Source organism: Psittacula echo (genome assembly GCF_963264785.1).
Source record: "Psittacula echo genome assembly, chromosome: 15".
NCBI classification, from domain to species: Eukaryota; Metazoa; Chordata; class Aves; order Psittaciformes; family Psittacidae; genus Psittacula; species Psittacula echo.
In genome coordinates this window covers 3080960-3106607 of record NC_137751.1, presented here as the reverse complement: position 1 = coordinate 3106607, position 25648 = coordinate 3080960, and the positions used below count along the sequence as shown (strand labels likewise).

Below are 25648 nucleotides of genomic sequence, written 5' to 3'. Positions count from 1 at the left end.
CTTCCTGGCATATTTTAAAAGAGGTAAAGGAGGAATTTAAACCCACAACCAACAGAAATCAGAGCTAGAGCTTACTTTGTGTTATTTCCCTGCTCCTAAAGGTGGGTGACGTGATGCTGGCTTGGGATTCAAACTCAAACAGGGGAGATTTAGGTCAGATATAAGGAAGTTGTCACTAGGAGGGTGGTAGCCTGGACCCCTGAGCTGAGAATTTGGCACCTTGAGTGAGGCACTTGTTACGGTAAGGTCTGGGTTGTGAATGCTTTTGCCATAAATGAAAACCATCCCTAAACGTAGAGCTATAAACTGTGTGAGATTTGAGGTCGAAAGACAAGGGAGAAGAGAATTCTGCTCAGAAGAAACAGCCCTGGAAAAATACTGTTTAATATGCAAGTCAGTTTGAAAAGAACAATAAAAGGAAACAGGATCTCGCAGGAAATAAAATGAAACTTTTTTTCATTACAGTCAAGGGAAACTTAGATGAGTTTTCCTTTGCTAATAAAGCGCACTGTTCGTTTTGCAGCTGAGCCTTCGCCGAAGCTGACTGTGGCAATTGTTCATCTTTCTGCTTGCCTTTAAACTCTGGGCAATAAAAAAGCCCTTCATGCATCAGGAAACATAGTAATGCAATCCTTGCCTTATCTTCACACTTATTCAGCAGGTATTTACCAAAGGGCAGCAGGAAGCTCTTTAAACTTGATCCTGTGCCTTTGCTCAGGATGTCTCTTAATCAGATCTGTTTACCTGGGTCTGTCCTGCGCTGGATCGTGCTGCAGAGGCAGCAGGAGCAAACCCCTTGGTTCTTGTGGACGGTGTTCTCAGCATACCCTGTCACAACCACAGCCCTGAGCTCCTGTTACTGTGCAGCTGAAGGGCACTGAGCAAAATCCCTGTAGGTTATTATGGTCTGTTTAGTGGGTAAGAAAGACTGATGCTTGAAATGCTGTGTGTTTGTACTCCCAAATGGGAGAGGGAGGTGTGTGATTAGGTTATTTCTCTGTCAGCTTTGTCACTGGGTGAACAGGAGCTTCTTTTCTGCTCAGAGTGATGAGTAACACAGAGATGCAGTGAATTGTGATGTGCTGACCCTTAGGTCTTGATTCCACAAGGTGCCTGAAAGGAAAATGAGTAAATGCCATTGATGTCTTCAGGAACCACATCTTAGAAGGATTTAATTGTGCTTAACTGCGTGCTTGACATTGAGTCATGCTTAATCAGAGAATGGTTTTCTCAAAGTAAATCAGAAATAGTAACATAAATAGTAAATAGTTCATTGTAGTTCTTATTTCTGAGGTGTTGTTCCCGAAATGGTCAGTATGTGACTCAGAGACACATTGTACTTTGGTGTTCAGAGAAATGATTGCTGATGCTCTTTCTGGCATGTGGCTTTTAATGGTCTCTCTGCATCTCATTCTCTGGCATGTATACCAGCAGTAAACCCACCAGCTGCTTGTGCTTTAGTGTTGCCCCAACAGGGAAAGTGCCGGGTTTGGAAGGACCAGACTTCACCCCATGTGCAGCGCACTTCACCTGAGGACCTGCAAGTGCTCCACAGATACTTGAAGCTCCTTCTCCTCTGAGAGAGCTTGTGGCCCTATTTGTTGTGGGTGTTGCTGGGTCCAGCTCCCATGTGGAGCCCTGGAGGAGGCTGTATGCTACCCAGACCCTATGGGAGGGTCTGGAGGCAGCCATCCTCTGCCTGTGTCCATATGGAGCATCGCAGCAGGGCGGTGGGATGTGCACACGTATGTTCACCAGCCTCTCTTCTGGCTGGTGTTTTCACAGCCCCATGGATTCCAAACTCTGCAGCTAATGGGCAGCACCTCTCAAGTGTTGTCTGGCAAAGCACACAGATTGCAGCTTCACGGTGCTAATATGCAGAGGAGCGCTGTGAGGGGAGGAAGCATTATTCCTGCTGACGGCAGCTAATGTTCCATGACACTGGAATCACAGAGCGCCTCGCACCTGCCTGGCTGAAGTGCTGAAGGAGCAATGTTCCTCCGGAGCTCCCCTCGTGGCATCACCGTGGTCCAGCCCTGCCCTCCAGCACCTCTTGGGGTATGGAATGGGGTGGGAAGACTCATCCCAAGAGCAGCTGGTGGAGTGATGGAGCTGAGCTGAACCTCGGTGCTGTCGGCTCCTGTGGTTGTGCCATGGCTCTGGGGATATTTGATATATCTCGGCTTTGGTTTGAGTGATGTGGTTACGTGGAGGTCTCAGCATTTGCTTTCAAAAGAGCCAAAGTTCTCCTGTGTTTCAGTGGCAGCTTAAACACATAAACCCTGATGGGCTCGTGTGGGCACCAAAAAGACTGCGTTAAAATCATTGTGATGCATTTAATAAGTGCAGTTTGTGCGTTTGCCGCATGGTTTGATCCTGCAGGCAGCTGGTGAAGAGGTAGGGCTGGAGCGGGACGGATGGAGCTGGGGTTCTTCACTCAGTTGTGGATCTCACAGGAAAATACTTACCAGAAGTTACTCAGTTTGAGGGAAATTTGTAGGAAATAGTGCACAATATGTGCACGTGTGCAGGGAGATGGGACGTGTCGAATGAACAGCTAGACAAGGATGCCTGCGGGAGGGAGATCTGATGCTGGCAGGGAACCAAAGGCAAAGGTTTCCGGGATCGCGGCTGGGGCTACATACGGGTCACTTGCAATGCCAGTAGCTTGATTTCCCTCCTGGTCCCTCCCTCTTCCTTGTCTGTGAGGTGGGTGAAGCACAAAGCTGTCTGGAGGCAGGGTGAATTAAATGCTTGTAGCAGGGTTTGGAGGCTCTCCAGCAGATGGTTTGAACTAGGTTCTGTTCTTGCCTCTCCAGCGAAGGGCGGCAGTGGGAGCGCTGGGATTTAACGCTGGCTTCCAATGAGCAAGGTCGGAATCTGCTCCTCCTCTCGCCTTGTAACACGCACTGGAGGGTTTCTAGCTGTTGACACGTATTTGTAAGGTCTCAGTCGGGCCCTGTCTCGTGCTGTAGCACGGACCAGCTTTGATCAGTGCAGACGTGCCTGTGGCACCGGTTTCTGGCAGGATTGGAGGTTGGAGTTTTATTACAGCAGAGATGGAGGCGCTGCTCGGATTCATAAATACAGTTTTTAACCAAATGCTGGTTTGATGGGAGCTAAAACACTGGAGAGGCAAGAGGGGAGCAGCAATGCCACAGGAGACGTGTCCCCAAGAGAGCGGGGTCCGCAGCATTTAACACATTGTTCTTAGCCCGTCTCTGTGTGTGTTACCAGTGACCACGTGTACCAGATGCGTGCTGGAAATCTGATGGGGACAAGGGAAGTTCTCAGCCAAGACAGCAGGTTAAAGGAGAACTCCAAGAGCCCTTACATATTCTATAGCTTGAGTATGGCAAAGAGCCTTGCTATCATCAATACTTCATATTCTTGGTGACAGAGAAGGAATTCATGAGAAACATCTATGGGGTCATCTTTAATTTGTCCTGCTGTGGAAGGCTGTTTTTCTGGACACCATTAGTCATTCTTACACCCCCTTGGTAGAGTAAGCATTGGGTAACATGTTTGTGTTTTGCAGGAGCGTTTTGAAGTCCAGGAGTAGCCACTGTGCACTTTGGCAAGCAGTTGGGATGCTCTTTGCCATGTCACGGCTGGTGAGCAAGCCCTGAGATTAACGTGATTGAATGACTGTCTTAATTTCAGCCCTGATGGAGCAAAATTAGTCACAATGATATGTGTGTGTTGAATAAAATTGTGGGTTTATTAGCTATAATTGCTGAAGAAGACTTTTTAAAGCCTTGACTGCTGGGGGGAAAAATTTGCTAGCACTGGAATTTGTTCTTGCACAGTATGGCATTGATTATTGTCATGGTGCATAATATGTCGATCCTTGTCTGATAAGTTGTTACTGTGGAACACTGGGAATGCTCAGCGAGGGACCGTGCTGTGTGTGAGATGAAGGGCAGTGGATGGGGATGAGGATGCTGTGGGTGCCTTCAGATGAGGAGCCGTGATGGGAATAGCAGCTTGACAGAGAGGAGGGGGAAAGGTTAAAGCATTTGTTGCTTTGTTTAATTCCCCTGTAATCACACCCAGAAGCGTGCTGGAACCATCTTCTCTTACCTGTCTGGTGCAGGGTATGCATTTGTCTTAATTCCTGTGGAGGGGAGGCTGTAAATCCGCAGGAGCACGTTGCTGGTGCTTGGATTTCACACACGTGTTTTGAGTACCAGCACCTGAGAGGTTACTGGCAGACAGCTCAGAGGTTTTTCTGCTTCAGAAAGCAAAATAGTGGAGGGGTTGTGCCGTGTGTATAAAGAATTTGAGGAATTAGACCAGGATATCCAGCACTCTTTTCTTGGGAGAGCAGAAGAAGGGATAGAGCTGTAAAGTTCACAAGTTGTAGATCAGAGGGGAATGGGAACAGCCCAGCTGTGTTCAGCTCAGTGTCATCCTTCTGGACCTTCTGTTCTCCTAGGGCCCAGTCTGAATTGCCACAGAGTTTGACAACAGTGTGTTACTTCGTTTGTCTGCCCTCATTCTTCTTTATGTTGAAGGGATAGAGAGCATAGCACCAAACCTGCTTGGGAGTGTTGAGAGGACACTTGAGCAAATGCAGGAACATCTCAGCCTGCTCTGGATGTGTCAGAAACTCAGGGTTTGGGTCAGGAACATCTTTCCTGGGCTGGATGCAGAGTGTGAGGCATAGAAAAAGCTGGTGTAGTTATGGTGGTCTCCCTGTGTAATTTACTCAGTGAGTAAACCTGATTCAAATAGCAAAACAAGAGCTTGGATATGTGAAGTAGTGGCTGTTGTTGCTCCTGGGGACGTGCAGCACCTTGTAAATGACCATTGGCTTTACAAGCTGCATGTACATGGGGCACCTCTTGGGTTTGCTGCTCCATCACATGGCTGTAGAAATACAACCAGAAAACATCCTGGTTTGGCCACTGCAGCAGTCAGTGGAAGCTCCTTGCTCTGTGTCTGGAGCACTGTCCTCCAGAGGCTCACTGAGTCACTGCTGGTCCTCACTGGGCACTCAGCCTGGTCATTACAGTGCGAGCAGGTTTGATCCTCCCTGATGGCTCAGGGCTGCCCCATGGAAAAGAGGAGCTGAAAACCCTGAAGAGGGAAGTGAGAGGAATGAATGGAGAATACGGTGTGTTCTTGTGCCATGCCAGATCAGTGGCATTAAATTCAGAGCCTTTCTGAGTACAATTAATGGTCATTTTATTTAGGTCACCCTGGTTTTGTTGCTTTAAATGTACACCTCCGTTAAAGTGGAAGAAAATCAAATACATTTATCTCTGTGGAGCCTTTTGTGAACTGGTTGGGCATATTTTAAATAACCCTGGGAACTGTTAGGATTATTAAAGCCTTTGGCTCCTCCAGGTTTTTTTCTTTCCTCCTATTCTCCCGTATTCCTCCTTCCAGGCAGTGAGTAATGAAGTGGTGCAGCCCTTCCTTAGCTCAGAGCCCCAAGTGGGTTGAAAAAGGAAAGTTAAATAAACTAAAGCCCATTAGTTAGGCTTTATGTAAGAAACTGGGTCTAAATTGGATGTATGGGAAGGGTATGCTGGGACAGAGGAGTCTGTTGGGCTTAAGTGTCTGTTTGTAACTGGTATTATCTGGCAAGTCTTCATTGTCTTTATTTTATTTACCCTATGTGCTGAGGCTGTTCATTGTGTAACACGTTCTCATGCCCAGGACTAGCTCAGACTCATCAGCTCCTTTAAGCCTCCCTATTGAGCCGTGATACATCTAAAAGATGTACATTTTTGATGGCTCTGCTCAGGGGCTCAGCATCTGCACGGATGGCACCCAGCTCTTCAGTGTGCTGTTCTTCACCATGCCCAGAGAACACACTCGCAGGAGCCACTTCAGTGGCTGGTAGCTAGGGTCAGTGCTGGTGGGTGACCAGCCAAGCCTCAGAGGTGGCAACTGCATCTTCCAGCCCTGTTTTGACACAGGAAAAGCTTCTCTGTGTGGAATCCAGGTTGAATGGGTTGAGTTGAGACCTGGCCGTTTGCACTTCAAGCATCTTTCAAACGCCGGTTGGAGGAGGGGGTTAACGTTCGGACACTCACAGCTCCTCAGTGTACTTGAGTTTCATCTGTGGGTTGGTTTTTTTCCCCCCTCCTTCCCCCGAAACAGGGCTCAATTTGCTTACTGCAGGGTTTACTGCCGGTTACCTTGACTGCGTCCCTTAGTTCTCCTTGATGCAAACTTGAACAAGCCGCTTGTGTTTGATTCACGGAGACCCGTGAGAAACGGGCTGTGTGTGTGAGGCACTGTGGCTTTCTCATTCTATTCAGCCCTTTGTATATTCAAATTCTTCCAGTTTCAGTTCTTGCTGTTCTGCCAGATTTCCATACCATTGATGGGCTTTCTGAATTAATAAGTCTCTTTCTCCCCCCTCCCTCCCATACCCTCACCACCTTTTTGCAAGTGGTGAAAAGTTTCTCTGCGCGCTGCCCCTCGCATTGATTTCCCTCTCCCTTGTCCAGGCCGCTCTCAGATGTTTTATTTTGCAAAGCCTTAATAGAATTTTCCCTTTGCCGTTGCACTTTATCTATTCAGGAGGTTTCAAGAAGTCTCATTGTGTCAGCGGACTATGGAGGCAAGAGGCTATTCTTCTGCTACAATGCCTGCCCTAAAAAATAACGCAGGGTGGGGTAGGCTCCGAAAGGGCAGAGACGGAGATAAAATGTTCTGACCTTAGGAAACAGAAAAGATAACCAATTAGACATTGTTGAAAGGGCACCAGCTGGCTTAAAGAACACCCCACTGATTATTCTCTCTTAAAGACAGGCTTGGTCCACATCTGAAGCTCAGCTGCGGAGCCGCTTCTCCCCTTTGCAGGCTTTCAGGTTTGAACTGGTGGGGCTGACCCTTTCCAAGGTAGCTGCGTGTCTGGTTCTCATCCCAGAAGCAGGTCTGGGGGATGAAGTGCCCATCTCCAGGGTACCAGCGTGCCTCAGGGTCCCAGCCAGCGCATGGAAACCTCCTGGATCAGCCCATGCAGGCTGCGTTGTTACTGCTAATAGGGGTTTATTTGCATAAGAAAGCCCTCTGCCAAGATCATCATTCCAGCAAGCAGGGCCCTCCTACATGGCACAGAGCGTTGCTTGCCCAGAGGACTGTGTCTGGTGGGGGAGAGGATGTGTCACGTTGTGGAGGTGGGAAAGGTGAACAAAACTGCAGCTCCCACTGTGACCAGGGACTGTACCCAGGGCCCCTCATCCCTCTCAGTGCTGGTCTTGTGCCAGGACCTGTCCTTCTGCCCTGGCAGCACTTGGAGGAGCAGGATGAGGCTGCACAAGAGGCTCAGATCAGATCCATAGTGGTGCCGCTGAGCCCAAGGGGTTTGCACCCCACAGCTTCGGCTGCCGGGAGGCTTTGGGCTCAGGCATGGCCATGCTAAAGCGAGGTTAGCATCGTGCCTCATTTCACGTCTCTTCTCCTCCTAACAGCGATGCAGGCAGCCCTGTGAAAGTCCCCAGTAATGTCCTCGCAGGAGAAGGAGTCATTCTGAAATGACAGCCCTTTCAGTGTGGGTCCAGCCTGCAGCCAGCATCACCTCCTGGGCAGGGGACCAGGGCTGGTGGATCTGTGCTGCAGTGTGTCCAGGACCACTCTGGGCTCTGGTTTGGGATGTGAGGCAGGAAGGTTGCACTGGGAGAGCTGAGTGTTAGAACTTACTGGTGTGGTTGGCACACTGGGGTGGACCGAGGAGGAGGAAGCAGGGATGCTGCAGGAACCTGCACGAGGTGCAACATGTAGGTTTGGGATGCAGGGAGGCCAAGACCTGTGAGAATGGAAAGTAAAGATTGCTGTGCAAACAGAACCCCAGGGCAGAGATAAGCGGTGGTGCGGGGTGAAGGGCAGCTGTGTCCTTATCTGCCTCCTGGTATTGCTCATACTCGTGAGTTTTCTTCCTTGGAGTCAGGAAAGACAGCAGGACAAATAGCTCTGTGCTCAATGTGCTTTGGATTTTTCAGTGCCTCAGCACCTTTAGGTCTGGCTCAAGATGGGTATCGAGGAGCCGTGCTGTTCCCCACCATCTCAGGCCGTTGCTAACCCAGTTTGCAAACCACTCTGAAAAAGTGAAGTACAGAGGCAGGTTTTAGATGAGGACGTTTCCTGCAGCACCTAGGACCAACCTGCCCAGCTCCTACAGCCTCGGAGCAGCCGTTTGAACATGGGATAATGCTGGAAAATAAACTCCAGCACAACATCCTTCTAAAATAAGTGTAAAATTTTAGGTGTGGCTGCACGGATTAAATGGAGGTGGAATAAATCATGCAAATAGTAATGAAAGTTGAAAGCAATTTGGTTGCACTTCAATACGTTTCATCAGTCATCTCTCTTCTGAAGTGGAAATGCCAAGCCTGATGCGAATTGAACCTTCTCCCTCCTCCCTCTCCCCTCCTTCCTCTGGCTTTTCAAAAGGCCTTTTGAAAGCCTCTGAATACCTTTCTTGCCTGACCAGGTTTTACCCTGCTCATACTTCTTGTAACCTCCTTATTCTCAGCCAAGACAGTGACTCTAATTTGGAGAAGACATGGGCTTGATTTGCATCCCCGGTTCCTCTCTTGATCCTTCCTTATCTCCCTGCAAAAGGGAAAAAGGCTGGGATGAGGCACGGCCAGGGACCGACAAGAGGAGGAAGAGCTGCTTAGATACGTGGTTTTTTAGGGCAGCAGAACTTTCGGTGCTGGCTTTTCTGCTTTGGGATCAAGTGTCAGCTGGGATGGGGGTGGAAAGCAGCAGATTCCCAAAAGGAAGAGCTGACTGAGCACAAGGAGATCAGATGCATCGTTTGTACCTGAGCTGAGGCTGCTGCTGCCCTCATCTCCCCTCCTGTCTGTCTGCTGTCTTTGTGAAGGTGTTAAAGCACACATCTCCCTTCTCTCTTGCAGGTAGAGGACGCCATGCTTATGTTTGACAAGACAACCAACAGGCATAGAGGTAAGAGAGAACGGGAGCTCAGGCGTCGCATTGTATGGCAGCTTCTGCATGTGAGCACAGCCCAAATCACTGCCAGCGTGATGACCCGGTGCTTAAATCCAGTGGTGCTAAACCCCTCTGTCCTGCAGGTGCTGCAGAGGAGGGGCTGTTTGGCACGTAATGCCATGTGTCCTGTGGATTTGCTCATCAGAGTTGATTTTTCTGGTCAGTCTAATGACATATCTTTGGGAGGACCATTGCTGGGCTCTGTACCATGGTGGCTGTCATTAGGTTAAGCTGGACATAAGGCCAGTGAAGCTGAGATACCAGGAAATTAAGGTGCTGAACCCCTCCGCTGGGGTTTCAAGCATGCTGGGGTTTTGCAGCTGAGGACTGCTCGTCCTCTGGCGATGGTAGCTCAGAAAAGCAGGATGTGCAGAAGAGGAATTTCCCTGCCCATATTTCACAAGAGAGACAAGGCTTCATCACTGCTTGTACAGCTCAGTGAAAATGAGCTGAGGATTACTTTCAATGTTATGGCCATTCCTTTCAGCAGAAATAGATGATGCTCCTCTGTCTCTCAGCGAGCGGCTCATGTTATCGCTGCAGGCAGAGAGCAGCTCAGCATCCGCTCCGTTTGTCTGGGATGGGGTTAGATGTACCTGGGCTCTCACAGGGGCACCAGAACTGCCCTGGGGACAGGCTCAGAGCCCCTCTTCCCTTTCCTCTAAATGGCATTGATTTTATGCCACCAATCTCCCTGCTCTACCGTGTGTGTTTGGAGGCAGTGCAGGAAACCAGTGCAGCTTGTGGCTTCTGCCCCCGTGCGACAGCATGGACATGTAACCCTGAGGTTTGTCGTTTGCCCTTTGCACTCCGGCCTCTTTGAGGGGCTCTCTTGATGGATGTGGTTACTGTCTCCGTGGTGGATGCAGCCTGTCTGTTTAGAGGCTGCTCCAAGGTGTTAAGGAGCCTGTGCCCGGCCAGGCAGCAGTGGGAGCATGGGGAATGGGAGAGGGGAGCAGCCCAGCTCATCTTCATCTCCGTGGCAGGGTCAGAAGAGCTGACCTCCCAGCACTGTGTGAATTATTCACTGCTCTGAGACTCGCCTTAACAAGGAACTTGGTTTGTGTGGATGGTTGGGGGAGTCGGGCGAACCTCCAGGATAGCGTTCCCCCCCTCCAGCACTTCCTTCCCAGGCACTGGTCCCTCTCTGTCAGGGATCGTAGTACCCTGTAAAAGACTTGCTTGGAAGGATAAGCTCCTCAGAGAAGGCGAGTGACCCCCCAGCGCCCATCAGTTTGTAACAGGAACCAAGTGTTCAGAACCCTTACATACTTTGCAGAGTTCAGCCACTGGCAACTTCCTTTTATATCCAGGAATTTTCTACCCTTCTCTTTGCAACCACCCTGAAACGGGCCATAAATACCCTTCTCCATTCAGGATCTTGGCATGTTGTTTGTTGCGTTGAAAGCTGTGTTATGCGGTGCTTTTGTGCTGGGCACAAGGGCTCTGGCCCTGCTCTGACGTGATCTGCAGGCAGCTTGGCTCTGGTACTGGGGGGTCTGGTCCTGGGAACACACATGCTGAACAGACTGGGCCCTGGTGAATGTGTTCCAGCAAGGCTCCTGTTTGTATTCCGTGTTTTCCTCTCTTAAACCGTTCCTTTAACCTTGCAAGTTTATGCAGTGTGCATCAGGCTGCAAACACATCCTGGTGTTCATCTCCACCAGGCTTTTGCAGCCTGTTTTCCAAGTCCCCAACCTTGTCTCTCTGCCCCTGTCACCCCACAGAGCAGGTCTTTGCTATCCCTCTCTAAGGGCATCAGGGGCTCCATGGGGCTGGCTTGTCCTGGGGGACATCAGCCTGTCCTGTAGCCCATCAGCAGGGCTGGATGGCTCCAGCAGCTGCCCCGTCTCCAGATAAGGGCTCTGCTCCGGAGATAGAAAGTCTCCATTTGCTGCCGTGTCCCAAATCGTGGAGTTGGTTCTCACTGGGGCTCTTGGCTGTGCCCACAGCGAGCTCTGTTGCTCCCCAGCAAACTCACTGGTGGTCACCAGTTAGTGCTTGCCTTCACTGGGATTCATTGCCCCGGCAGGCAGAGACTCTGCAGGGACAGTAATCGAGCAAGGTGCATTAGTCCTTCCTTTGCTTCCTGCAGGCAAGGCACTCGTCCCCTCCCTGTGTACCTCAAGGTGATCCCTCCTTTGTCCCCGCCGGTGGCACTGTGCTGCTGTAAGCACTTTGCAAGGCGCGCGGGCACCGGGAAGCGTCCGTGTTTGTGCTCTGCTCGTGCTGAGCTCTGCTCTAACAGCTCTGCTTCAGCTTCTCTGTGCTCTGTGGGGAGCCCTGCTCTCAGCTGTGAACCTGAGTGAGCAGCCCCACAGGATGGATGCCTCTTCCAAGAGCATCTTTCCACTGTCTTGTCTGAAGAAATGGTCCGTAACTGCTGAAGGTGAGGGCTGCAGATGTGGGGGCACTTTTAGCTGCCATGGAACCTTCTGTGTTCTCCACAAAAGGGCTTTTTCCCCACAATGTCTATTGGAGACAAGAGGCAACAGGTCTTCCTTTTTTCCCCAGGAATCCTATGACTTTATTTCATTGTTTTATTTTAATAGCCTGGTTTACATGCAAGCCACAACATTTCTCTTTGTATTAGCATTCTTGTGTAATCTCTTTACGTGAGATATAAGGGGGGAGGAGCGAAAAGTCCAAGAGGATCAAAAGCAGACTCCAAATGCTGTTGAGTAGAGGTGATGCTGCCCACACCTCTGGTGTGCTTCATCAGTCAGGTTCTGAACCCACGTCTATCCCTGCCCATGTGGTCCAAGGGTGCCTGGAGCTCCCTCCCCAGGTCTTTACCCCTGCAAGTCCAGGTGGAAGGAAGAAACAAGTGCAAAAGGCAGATTAAAAAGTCATCTTCATCTTCACACTTGAATTTGTCCAGTCCTTAGTGACATTTTTCCTTCTCCGCACAGTAGCTGGGGCTAATCAGGCTAATCCACTGGCTAGTGGGCTCTTGTGATGAAGCGAGTCCTGCTGCATCAGTGGCTGATAAAATCAGCCCAGATTTTACAAATGGTGCCATTCTGATTGTGTAGGAAAGCGTGTTTAAAATGCAGCAGCGTGCAGCAACAGTGGCAATGGCAATTCTGAAATCCACTTGCGGGTTGCAATCTGTATCTTCAAATTAGCCCAGGCAAAGAGGAACGGCAGATAAAATACCTGTTGTGGTTTACTGTAGGTAGGCCATGCCTGGAATAATCAGCGTGGGCCAGGGGAGGGAAAAGCATTAACATCCCCTCCCTGCTGCTCCAAGGTGAGATGAATTTCCTGGAAGCAAACTGGGGAGATCTGTTGCCATAATTCTGGCACATGTGTGTTACTCGTGTGTACGTCTTCTGGTAGCGTGTAACCCGCCTGCACACGCGGTGCTGGCCCGACACCAGTTAGTAAGTGCAAACACACAGATGTCACCAGATGTAGTAAGAGGGGTTTCACAACTGCTCATCACTGCTTGGAAACCCCACTCAAAATAAACCTCAAGGCCTTGCCAATGGAGCACATAACTTCAATAGCATTGAAAGTGTCATCAGGCTCATCATGATGTTGCCTCCGCTGGTGTCTTTCTCTTGCTTAATGTCCAGCTATTTCTGGGTGTTCTCTAAGGAAAATAAGACTCAGGGCTATTGCAGTTCATGCCTGTCTGTAGCATTATTAAAGGCAGGCTGCAAAATCTGTATTTGATAGTAATAAGGAGCAGTTAATTCGGGGAGTATTATAGGTAAAACAATCCCTTGCTTCAATGGGATGCCGCATCTTCTCAGTAGGATTCTCCTTCTAGCTGGGCTGCTTAATTGTAATAGTGGAACACAGTGAAGTAACACTTGCAAGGCACATGTCTCTGGGTTAGTTTAATTAAAATGCCATTTCTTCTTAGAAACGAAGTGTTGGTGATGCTCTGTTTCTGTAGCCTGTACTGTACTTCTGCACGTCCATACAGGGAGCAAAACCACATGCAAAAGTTCTCCGACCACTCTGGAAGATCACTTTCATCATGTTCTTCACTGCCTAAAGTTTCGTAAGCTGGAAATTACTGGGTCAGTCCTGAAAGGATTTAGTAATTGGAAAGAAGAAAAAAAGAGGGTGGTGTTATTTAGTTACCCTTGCAAAGTGTAGATAAAATCTGGAGTTCAGCATTAGTTATTGATCTTTAGGGTTGGAGGGAGCCTGGCAAGATGATGGTGTCCTTCTGACTTCATTATGGAAAGCAGCTCCAGAAAGCACAGCAATTCACTGCCAAGCACAGCCGCCAGCGGGGCAGCGCGGCCACATTGTCCTTGTGTTTTGCTGGGTGATCCCAGACAGAAGCCTTGGCTGCTGCATCCAGCCATATGTGGAGAGAAGGGTTGGATGGAAGTGTCTGAGCTGAGAGGTGAAGGAGCGGGCTCAACCCTTCCCAAGCTTTGCTCCTGCAGTGGAGTATCTCCTGATAAATCTTTGCAACTGCCTTTCCTCCCCTTTCTGCAGTTGTTGAGCATCGAGGCAGAGATGAGTCAAAGGAATGTGGTATATTGTTTAGTCATCATAATGGGATGCTCTTGATCACAGCTTTTGATGCTCTCTACCCGCATGTACTTGTTGCTGCTCCAGAAGCTCTCCTTTTGTGACAGTCCCACGTCTTGAACTTGCAAAAAGACAAAGCTTTTGAGTGATTGAATCCCCCAGGCTGTAATTGCCAGTATTGAAGGTAATACTATATGGTTTTCAAAGCCGTACAGCCCCCAGAGTTATTTTCATATCAATTAACTCTCTCTCACGGTTGGGAATGGCAGGGAAGAGAGGAGGGAAGTGACAACATGTGATTTGGACTTCTTTAATCTTAGAACTAAACAAAGTTGAAGAAATGTGAGCTATCTGTGTGACACTGACAATATCCTATGTGTTAGGGGTTAAAACATCTCCCAAAGACAGGCAGTGATTGTGGCAGAGCTTTAAAATGGCTTGGATTTGTACAGGGAGACTGCTGGTACCCTCATGTAGCATCGCAGCAGCCTTCTGGAGATGTGGGAGCTCTGGAGATGTGGTTTGATCTAAAGCCACCGAATTCAGACCAAAAGATGCGTTCACCTCGTACCACTGCGCACGGGAGCACGGCGTCTGCTGCGTCCTTCCCGTGCCTCCGCTCTCAAGCAGGAACGTGAGGGTCGTGCTTCGTGTTTGTGCCATCCCCATCTGCAGATTTCAGTGCAGGAAAGTAATTGTCCAGGTGGAAGCGGTTGGTATAATGGTTGTCTTTATTGGAAGAGACAGGAGTGATGTTGTTAGTGAGATATCGTCTGTGCCTCGGCAAAGGATGATGCTTTTCCTAGGAGAGAAATAGCCTTTTGCATCCTGTGTGGCTGCCAAAACCTCAGGTTTGGAGTTGACCTCTGAAGTTATAATTGACATTTTTATAGATGAGATATAAATATAATTAAGAGCCACTGCAATTATTTGTTTAGTGCCATCTCCCTCAAGCAAGGCAAGGTCGTGTGCATGTGCAAATACCTCCCCAGGCACTTTGGAGTAAAGAGTAGTTAAAATATATAGAAATAATTGCCTAATTTGGTCATTCTCGGCGTCGTTTTTCTTGGCAGCAGCCTGGCGATAGCAGCGAGCAGCAGCTCTTGGGCTGCTCGCACAGTTCTGCTTTCAGAAGGATGGAGCTGAAGGCAGAGCTGCTGTTTGGCCAGGTTTGACCGCAGGATTTTGGAGAAGCATCCACAAACACAGTGGGGATGGGGTTTTTTCAGAGCATAAAGTGCTTTGAGGGCTTTGGATTAAAAGTGTAACCTCAGATATAAATGGAGGCAGTATTATTGTTATTGCTTCCCTGGATGAGACGGGCTTTTATTTCCTTGTCAGTTTGTACCACTTCATAAATGGGACTCCAGAGAGTGCAGTTGTTTTGTGGGAAGTTGAAATTCATCCCAGGGACCTGAGGACTGCAACAGGGAGAGATTTAACCCTTGGTGCACAGAGATGCTGTGTGTTTATCTGCTGCCAAAGGCACCGCGGATCAGAGGGAGGGGAGCTGCAGATGGGGGGGGTAGGGTGATTTTTAGGCAAATATTTGCTTCAAACTTCAAATGAGGGCTGTGAGGAGTCGCCGGGATGGTGATGGCTGAGCACGACCGCCGTCACTCAGACCTGTCTGTTCAGATTGCCGCTATGACACTTTAGATGTGCATGGTTTTAATATTACACCCTCCCTTATAAATATTCATGTCCTAAACCGCATTAACGCTGACGAGCGATATTCACATCCCTGCTTCATGTCGTGAGCTCACCTCCTTCCCAGCTGGATCCAGGGTGGGAGCTGGCATGGCTGACGGTGTTGAGATGGAGCACAGGGAAAGGGCTCATGGTTTCAGCCCCGCTCATGGGGCTGAGTGGCCATAACCCACCAGTTTTCTTATTGGCATCCATTCCATTTCCCTCCTTTGCCTTTGTACCAGGTGGTAAGCACTGTCTATGAGTGTTACCCCCCTTTCAGGGTGACCGCCTCTCTTGGATTGGTGGCGTTCACACAGGGACATGCCAGTGGCCCTGAGCTTGATGGGCTTAGTGCTGCTCCCTGCGTTGGTGTTAATAAACACAAAACAGAAGGGAAAAGCTGCCAATTCTTGGATCCATCTCCCTTGCCTTTTAATTTCCTGGCCAGCGCCTATTGCTGCTGCATCGGGGCACCTTACGTGGAGTGTAAAACTAAATGCATTCAAGCCAGTATGAGCCCTGCATCCCAGTAGACTCCGTCTCAGAATAGCAAATAAGGCTCCTGGCCACGCTTTTCAAGGCGATTATTGAACATCTCGGGTGGTTACAGTCATCCTGCCCCCAGCCTCATGCTGGATAACGCCACCTGAGGCTTGGAATAATTGCCCAGCTCTGTACTGTCTGTCATACCTTATTGCTTAATTTTATACCAGTAATGAAAAGTACATCCAGAGGAGGAGAAAGAGCGAGCAGCTGCACCGGCCGGGGCGCACGGAGGGATGGATGTGTGCAGGTCTTGCTCTGAAGAAGGGAGAGGCTCAGCTTGGCAGCAGCACTCAGGAGAAGACTTGACATTTTTATTCTCTTGTTTAACAAACAAGTGCAATAATAATACGGGGGGAGGGGGGAAGATCCCAGTACCATTAAAGGATGCAGACACAGCCCAGCAGTTAGTTTGGAAGTCTCCAGTTACACAGACTTTCAGGTAAATATCAGCTTAAAAGTACATTGTAAAGGACAGTAGGTTTGTAAAACTCGTTTGTATCTTGTCTTCATAGTTAACAAGTTACTTAATTCCCCCTCCCCAGAGGAGAGCCCTACACAGCCAGATGTTTTTGACCTTTTCCAGCCTCTTCTTTATTAAGCCTCATGCTGGTAGTAACAGGCTGGGGGCTCTCCCTCAGCTCCTGCAGTGCTGGGTCCCTGATAGCTCTGCAGAGGGGGTGTCAGGTACCAACAGAGGCAGGATCCTGCTCCTGCTCTCATGCCCGAGATGGAAGTGGCCGCAGGAAGGGAGGGTCAGAGCCAGAGCGTGAAACCTGCAGGCAGGAAGCGGAACAGGAGGAAATCTGGCATTTTCTGTGGCACCTGTATAGAAGATATTAAATGACTTTTCAGATATCAGTTAAGCTTCGTGGGATGCAATAAATGATGGTTTTGTACCTTGGCAGAGGCTGGCACCCATTTGCCTCAGATGGGAAAGCAGAGACACAGGAAGATGGGAGATGGACTCACAGAGGTATCTGTATGGTGTCCAGGGCTAGACATAGGCAGGACCATGAGGAGGAAGCTGGGTATTTCATTCCTGTAGAACTGCAGTTAACTGTTGCTATCTTGAGAAGAAAAATCTTCCTATTCACTTGTACTGGGCAGCATCAGTAACTTCATGCAATTGGGCTGCAGTTGTATTGCAGAGTAAATCAGTGAAGCCTCTCTCATCTCTGAAAGGTTCTTCAGGAAATGTAAAGCAAGAGTTGTGCAAATGTTCAAGAACTTCCCTCAAATGATGGTACAGACTCTGTTCCACTTGCAGACGGTCGCTGTGGGGGAGCTGTGCCAGGGTGAGGGCTGTGTTAGAGCAGACAACGTGATCTTCCCAGCTGGGGCTGCGCTGAGGAGACGGAGAGGTCATTTTAATATGCCTCCAGTTTGCCGTCTTTATTGTCACTGCTGAGCAGCCAGTGTGAGTGGCAGATAAATTAGCAGAAATCCTGATGATCTGTGAATGGAAAGAAACTTTAATGCCCTGAATAAGTCCTTGCCTATGAATCTACTCTGCTGATGAAACCAAACCCCTTTGCTTCCCAGAACGCAGGAGAGAAGTGATTAGCAGGTAGCTTCAGGTCTTGGGGGACTATTTGAAAATGTTAATTGAGGAAAGGCCAGAAACAGGAGGAGAACAAACTGCAACATTTACATAGGGAGGCAGTCTTCCTACAACAAGCAGCATTAAAATCAGCGTGGTGACCTTGAGAAAATAGGCAGCTACTCACAGCAGCCCCATGCCCAAAAATGTGATGTGAAGATATGGAGATGCAGTGCACAGCTTCGACTCCCTGGTGTGTTTGCTGTTCCCAGTGGATCAGTGAAGGCAGACTGGCCAAGTCCTCTCAGATGTGCACTGGGCAAGGAGGAGCTTCTATTTTTCATGTATCTGTGCTTTGTATCTGCTGATTGTCATAGAATCCCAGCCTGGTTTGTGTTGGAAGGGACCTTAAAGCTCATCCAGTTCCAAGCCCCTGCCGCGGGCAGGGACACCTTCCACTAGAGCAGCTTGCTCCAAGCAGTAACACATCCCCTGTCCCCAAAACCTTGAGATTCAGCAGAAACTCAGGTTACACAAACAGTGCTGGTAGCAAAGGCTTTTACCCTTGAATGGGCTCTTCTGCTTCATCTCTGCTGTCGTCACCATCCCTGGCAGTGATTTGGGTTTTTTGGGCATTTATTTGTTGGTAACTCAGATGAGGGATGCTGGTCCGAGCTGTAAGATGCATCTGCATGGGAACATGAATGCAGTCTCCTGCCTTGCTGGCTGGGCTGGTGTGCTCAAGCATGTGGCTGTCCCCAAAACCCCACTCTGTGCCCAGGGTCATTTTTGCAAGGCAAAAGCTCTGAGTGCCTGCTGCCAAAGGATGGCTTGGCAACGGGGATGTGTCTGGAAACATCCCTGCCCTGCAGTGAACACTTCACAGCTCTGGCACAACATTTCACCTGATCACAAAGGCAAATGAGAAGCTGCTCAGATCACCAGTGTGGGTATGTAAACTGTGTGCAGGGTGTGCAGGCTCACATGGGCTCATCACCGTTTCGCATCGCTGTGCTCTTTCTTACCTGTGCTCAGTAGTGGTTTTCCCAAAGCGTTGAGTTTTGACTGAGGATTTCTTTAATTAGGTTGATTAATACGTGCTGGTGAGGAGAGGTTTTGCTTATTCTGGGTGTTTTGTGTATGTAAGCTGAAGTCAGAACATCTGGTGCTTTTTTTTGCTGGATCCGATAGAATAAGTTGAAAAATGGCTGCTTTCAGAAAAGTGCAGGTCGGCGGGTTTGGGTGCTGGGGTTTTATTTACTTGAATTTAATGAGTGTTTTCTGGACCAAAAGGAGCATCCTCACCTGCTGTAATCATTCACAGGTTGTTCTCCATGTTAAAACACCCAGCAATGCTAGCAACTTCCTCAGTTTTCTGCTTTGGAGTGACAGATACAACATTAGTAACCTTACACAGCCCTCCCTTGAGTGATTTCAAAGCTCTTTGCAGGCATGTGGTGAATTAAGCTTTGCGTTGTCCCAGTGAAGCCAGTAAGGGTAAGGTGGGGATCAGGGTGCGGGGTGATGAATTGCTTTGGTGCTGAGCATGGGTCTCAGTCTGACTCTGTGGCACCATCTCTCTATGCTCACTCTTAGTGGGGCCATCGCCAGCCCCAGTATAAGTCATCTGAGAGTTGTGTGGTTGACTTCAGTCCCAGCAACGCCCTGGTGATGGAAAACATCCGCCTCATCCGTAGCACGAGTCACACGTGAACACACGTGTCCAACCGTGTGCTCAGAATTAGAGCAGGATCCATAGGGAGAAGCCTGGCAGGAGAATACACTTAGAGCATCATTGGAGCAATAAATATTCCCCCGTCAGCTCGCAGGATGTTCGGATGAGCTGAAATCACTTCAAGCTATCAGTGGCGGGTTTGGCTGTTGCCAGTCCCTGTTCCTGCAGGCCTGTTTCCCCCTGGATCAGAGGAGCAGAGGGTTTGCTGCCCTCCTGCAGCAGAGCTGGGCTGTTGGCAGAAGGTGCTGGTCCCTTCCCGAGCTCCTAAGCTCTGTGCAGGCTCCTCACCCCAAGCAGGTCCCTTGGGCATGGGCTGGGGCTGGGCATTGAGCAGACACCCACCAAGAAGATGGTGAGAGCCTGTTCCAGCAGCTCTGTTCCTCTTCACCCACAAAACAAACTATAATAAAGCACTAAAAACATTTGTTTTCCAACAGCCTGTGGATGTAACTGCAGGAAAACAAAACAGGAAATCGCATTCCGTAAGTGTGGGACTTGTTCTGCTGCAAATCAGGAGCCTGTTCCCCTCTGCACAGGGTTTCTCCCTGATTTCCCTTTGTCCCTCACAGGGCAGGACCCTGGGTGCTGGGATTTTGGGGGGGTTCGGAAGCAGCACGAGGGCGGTGGGAGCTGGAGGTGGGCTGATAACCTGCCTGTCTGCTGGGGAAGGAGCAGCTGCAGAGGGAGAAGGGAGCAGCTGTGGGTATGAAATTAGTCATTCTGTGGAGAAATGGGTTTGATAAATAATAAAACAGTGGTATTAACAACAGATGCTTTCCAGGTCAGATGACTTTGATAAAAGCATCCAACAGCCATGGCTAATGGTATGAAAAATGTGTATCTATATTTATAGCTCTATCTATATGAAAAGGCATAGAAACAGGCACGTGTTTGCGGATGGATGTGTGCGTGTGTGTGTGTCCATGCTCACGTCTAAATGTACCTGGCATTTTGTTTCAGTTTTCAAGTGACAGGGAGAGTGTCGCTGCTCCTGTTGTTTGCAGCCTTTGCGACTCGCCAAGAAAACCTGGAATGTGATCCGTGTCTCCCTCCCTCCTCTCCTTAGCTCCATTTGTTTTTGTGTTCATCCCTTTTCATTCTGGTTTGATGTGTAAAAGGCCGTGCCTTACGCAGTGTTTCCTTTCTGTGATTTGCTGTGCCCTTCTTCTTGTTCACCTTAAATCTCCGATAAGAGCTCCCGGCTGCTGCCAGCGGAGAAGGGAATGGCGAGGAGAGGGGCTTGAGGAAGCCTTCCCGAGCATCGTGAGGAGTGCAGGACCTGGGTTGCAGGTGGGATGGAGGAGGCTAAGGAAGGGGAGGAAGCACAGTGGCACCAGCTGGGGTCTTCTCACCCAGCCATTGCCTTTGAACTCCCCTTGCCACGGCAGCCCAGCAGCAGGGACCTCTATCACCATGTTGCATCCATTGTAGCATGGTGAATGCTGATACTTTAGCAGGGGTTGGTACCAGCCCCATCCCAGTGATGCCAATGGTTGTTGACCATTTCCCTCTCTTTTCTCCTGCTAAATTACTTATTAGTGTAATTGATTTTAGTCTGATTATTGCCACCACCAATGCTGTGCATCAGGGGAGAGGCAGGAGTTGGCTCAGTGGTGGGGTCAGTTTGTTCTCCCCTCAAAGCCATAAAAGCAAACCTGGGGATCGTGGTGTTTTTAGAGGGTGACCCAATGTTGCCTGCGAGTTTCCAGCGCATCCTGGTAATTGAAATGCTTTGGGATAACTTGGTTGTGCCGGCTGAATATGATTTATCAGGGGAAGGCATCAGCAGTGGGAATATCAGTAAATAGAACTGTCTGACATGGCAGGTCATTTTTAGTTTAATATAGTAGATTTAATGAACTCTTGTCTTTATAATTCATTGTACTTACCGAATGCATCCATTTCCCCTCCGTAATGACGTTCGTTACAGATCTGTCCTTCGTTAAAGGCTTTATTAGGGCAGGCAAACTCAACTCGCTGAGTCGCAGCGCTGCGTTCCCCAAGCGCGAAGGGTTATCTAATGGATTGTTGCCTTTTGCATCCAATACTATTAGTAATAAACGTGGCCAAAAACTTCCCTGAGCAGTTCATGTATTATTAATCATTATTATTATTGAATGTCTTGAAAGGTCCTTTGCAAAGACCTTTGGTGTGTGTTTTTCCAGCTCGTTGGGGCACGTTTATCAGCTCTTGTTGCCACGACACCTCTCCAGTAGTTCGTGCCTGTTGGAGTGTGTTTGGGTCAGAGCCGACAGCAGTCCCCAACTCTGCTGTCAAGTGATTTAATAGCATTTGTGTCCAGCCTAACCCAATCTATCTCACCTCGCCGAGGAGAAAAAAATAACCCTGCATCAAAATTACTGCTTTTGGAACTGTCTTGTCTCTTTTGAGTGGGAACTGGAGACAACTAGACAAGCTTCAATGAGAGCGAATAAAGAAACATTACTTTCTGAACACAATCTTCTGTTACCAGTCACTTTTCAACAGACATTCAATCAAAATGCTAATAGCAAAGGCAACAAGGGAGCAGGGTTATTGTAATACTAATTGATAGGCTGCAGGGATGGGTTTTGATAAGTGCTGTTGAAGATAGATTTTTGAAATATGATTCTCTTTAATTACAATGATGATAACAAAAAAAGAACAAACGATTTAATGATAGTTTTCTAGGTAAGAGCTTGAGGATTTTTTTGTTCAAGTTATTTTGTAGGGGTTTTTTAAGCCAGAAATCACCTTAAAAAATAAAGCCATAGAGGAATGTAGTGACTTTATCTAGACTTGTGTGGCTACTTTGCATCAAAATTAATGCTGTCGAATCTGAAGCTCTTGAATAAGAAATCCAGTCATTTATTTATACAATAGACTCTGCTGAAAGCCCACAGTTGAAGCCACGTTGCATGTAGGAACACATTTAATATCTAATGCTATAATAATTAGGATCAGTTATGCCAGCAAGGATTTTAAAATGCATTTTGAGAGAGGGGAAGAATGGGCTGAGGGGGATGCGCTGAGGTTTTAAGTTCTGTGGGTTTATCTGGGGTACCAGGTTTGATCATATTAATGGAGATTGTAACACTCAATGATGGGAAGCTCTAAGCTAAGACCCTTTTCCCTGTGCAGCAGCTGGTTTTCCATGTCCCGGATGATGGGAGAGCAGTCCCCAGCCATCTCCATCCCCATCTGAGCCTCTTGCAGTCTCCGTGGGGCACACAGCATCCCACCTCCTCTGGCCCCTAGGAGATGGGAAGGCAAAGAGGAAGGGCAGATCCATCAGTAACAGGCAGCCTCTGCTTCAGCTAATTTGTGATGAATTAATTGATACCAAACCAAAGAAGGGAGGCTGAGGGAGTGTGTGTTTTGCCTTTGTTGATGTGTGTGGGGGCTCTTTCTTGGGCAGGGAAGGGTGATCTCTCCTGCCTTTCAATTTGTCAAGCTCTCTCTCAAAGATCTGCCAGAGAAGAAAGGGTAATTAATAGGCTTGAAGTCATTTCCGATGTGTCAGTATTTCTGCCTTGCTTCCAAGTGATAATGTTCGCTGGCTCGAGGCCTCCAGGGAGCCTTCCATCTTATTAACTTGTCTGGGAGAAGCAGTGAGTGGGGACAGCTTGGGCCAGTGGGTGACATGAAATAAGGATTTGTGGTGTAGTGAGCTGTAAACACGGGGGCTGGCGAAGTAAAGGGTGGAAAGGAAAAAATAAAGGGAGAGAAAGATGTTAAAAAGGCCACTGGTCTTGTGTACTTGGGGGGGGGATGGAGGTTGTTCAGGGCAGCCTGTACCCAGCCTGTAGAGATGGACCTGGTGTTGTGCTGTGTCGCCCGTGGGCAGGCTTTTATTGAGAAGTTCAACACAAGGTGCTTGGTTTTCAGCAGACCAAGGGCTGGATCCTTCTCATCACTGCTGTTTGCCAAGCCGGTTGCCAGTTTCTGTGGCTTTTCTTAATTGCATTTGCAAGCTTAAGTGTTAAACATAGTACACTTCTGCGTGAAGACACCTTCGTTCTCAGAACACTGCAAGGACTCTGTCAGGGCAAGCAATAAAATGGTTATAGGTGGGTTCTGGGTTTGGATGTGCTCAGTTGCCTTCTGGCCTTTGACTTCAGTAAAAGCTGCAGGATGCCCTGGGAAAGAAGGAGAGAGGGATGAGTGAGTCACGTCCCAAAGTTCACCGGGATCAGACGGGAGATGTCTCGGAGCAATTCTCTGTGCAACTGAGCTGATGGGTTTGCGCAGCATTGAGCATCGGTGCCGCTGGAGCTCTGCCCTTCATCACAGACGTGGCCTTACATGAGAGCGATGCCTATCTACATATTTAACCTTCTCTGCTTTTCCTGGTGTGTTTCCAAATTCTCCTTTGTAGCAAAAGCACAGGAGGAGGTGGCATTAGCCCCAGGAGGAGAGCGGGATGGAAGCAGTGCTGGTCTCCTCCGCGTACACGCTGTTCCTTGGAGATTGTTCCCTTTTCCTTTTTGAAGTAGCAAACCACGTGTCTCGGGTCACTGGGAAGGAACAGGATGTCTTTCACATATTGACAGGTTTTCTTCTTCTCCTCTTCTCTGATCTCGCTCCTGTTTGTCAAGCTCACTTTTCATTTTCCAGAGAAACGATGATGACTGAACAGCTCTGACAACCTCTTTGCAAAGTGTGCGAAGGCCACAAGGGGAGGGGGAAAAAGGAGCCTCCTCAAAGCTCTTCACTGAACTGGCAACTTTTCCTCTTCTGCTGCAGAGCATATTTCCATACAGTGGAGTTCCCTTTGCAAGCACTTATAGGGGGGCTCTTGTATAATCTAATTAAAACTTGGTTTAATATTCTATGGCAATGAAAACTGAATCCTTCCTGTTAGAAAGAGTGATGTGCAGGTATTAGTCCTCTTTGGCTTCTTGTTGTTAGCTTCTTCAGCTGTTAACACTGGTTTGTGTCCATTAACAGCGCTTACTTCTCAAATGATGAGTGATAGATAGGGATAGGTGAAAGCTGGGTGCTGGATTTTACTCTTTAATGCTGATGTTACTTCCTGGAGGTAAATAAGGGGAGGGGATGCTGCGCGGTGTTATCTGTGAAATGAAAACACAGTCTCATTATTTGAGGGTGGAATTTGGTGAAGGTTTTCATCTGAAGCTTCATTCTGACTTCTTGCAGCTAATTGCCTGCTGGTGAGTTGAGGCAGGTACTGCTAATGCTGGCCTTGAGCAGGAAATCATCTCCTGCAAAGCCTTAGACTCAGAGCGGGAGCCCTCGGTAGGGTGCGGGTGTTGTTGCAGGTGAACATGAGGACGGGTTCTCCCTGATCCCACATTCCCTGCCCAGCTGGATTGGAAACAGGAGAGGAGGATACAGCTGTGGGACAGGATGGAGCCACCCAGCAGAGCGAGTCCCTCTTGATTTATACTTCCTGCCTATCCCGAGCTGCCATCGGCCCCAGCAATGCCCATTCCAGGTTTCGGGATGCCTGTGCCAGGCGGAGCATTGTGCTGGCTGCGAGCAGGTGGCAGCAGCATTTGCACTCCCTGACTGCCCGTGTGTTTAATGCACTTTCTGCATTCATTTACAGTATTCTTTTCTGAGAGCTTTGAGTTCTTCCCATTTAGAGGACAGAGAGAGCTGGGGTAGGTGTGTTCTGTATGCACGTGGAGGTGAAGGAAGTGCTGACCTCCAAATAGCAGGTAACAGCAACCTGCCTCCATTACCAGAAAGGCAGAGCATCTGCAAATACCCGAATGATTCCTTCTCTTTCCTCAGCTGTCTTCCTGAACTTGATGTGACACGTGCTGCAGATATCTCTGTTGCTGATCTATTGGAAGTTTCCATCAGTGACTGACAGCAGGGCTGCTTCTGTGTGTGTCTTGCTTGTGGGCAAAAGATAACTTTCAAAAGCCTCGTGTTTATCTGGAGAGAGCAGAGTGGTGAGGCAGGAGCCCCAGGCCAGCCACGGGGACGGATCAGAAGCTTCCTCTGCACGGGAGCAGAGATGGGAGGATCTGCCATGGAATGTGCTTCCAAAATCCCCTGCTCCCTCCTCCTCTTTGGGGAGCCAGGCACTAATGAATCTGTACCAGGCTGCAGGGACCCAAAAGCAGTGCTCTGTAGTGATGGCAACTCGGGAAATGGGAGCTGCATGGAGTATTTGGAAGGAGAGGGATTTGCTGTGCTATTTCTGAGTCCTGCACTCTCTGGCAAAGGATAAAGTGTGAGTCCTAGGCTGGATGAAACACTCGGGCAGGTTTCAGTCTTGAACGACAATGGCATCATGCAGTGGTTCAGCACGTTAAGTCTTTAAAACCATATGTTCAATGTGTCCTATCACCAGAGCTTTATATTCTTGGTGATAACAATCTGCAGCACGTTATCTATGTGCTCTCGCTTGTATGTTTCTTATAAGCTGATAAACTTTGAGCTGGATGAGAACCAAGTGTGCTTCCTTGTTAATGTCTTGATTGGGGCTGGAATAGCCTGTCTGGAGGTTGATAACGGAAGAGCCCGTTTTGGATGAAGCTCAGCACCTCTGGTCTGGGTCCTCCCGCTCATTGGGCTCCAAGCATTGCAGGGATCCTGCTGGCTCTGCCCCTAGTCCACAGCCAGGTTGCTGGTGGGCACAGAAATAACTAATACCAGTGGTGTCTCAGAAGAGGGATGCTTCACTTCGCTTGGCATTTTAATCT

At 48.8% G+C, this 25648-nt stretch overlaps 1 protein-coding gene across 4 annotated transcripts in view; it reads left to right on the top strand.

The window, feature by feature from the left end:
• Positions 1-25648, top strand: part of MSI2 (musashi RNA binding protein 2) — a gene marked incomplete at its 5' end in the record, with an annotated part of 213435 nt that overhangs the window by 120089 nt on the left and 67698 nt on the right. For all 4 annotated transcript variants that reach the window (XM_080629938.1, XM_080629939.1, XM_080629937.1 and 1 more), the window contains one exon: positions 8883-8931. In XM_080629938.1, the coding sequence (XP_080486064.1) occupies positions 8883-8931 (49 nt within the window). The remainder of the gene's footprint in view (positions 1-8882; positions 8932-25648) is intronic.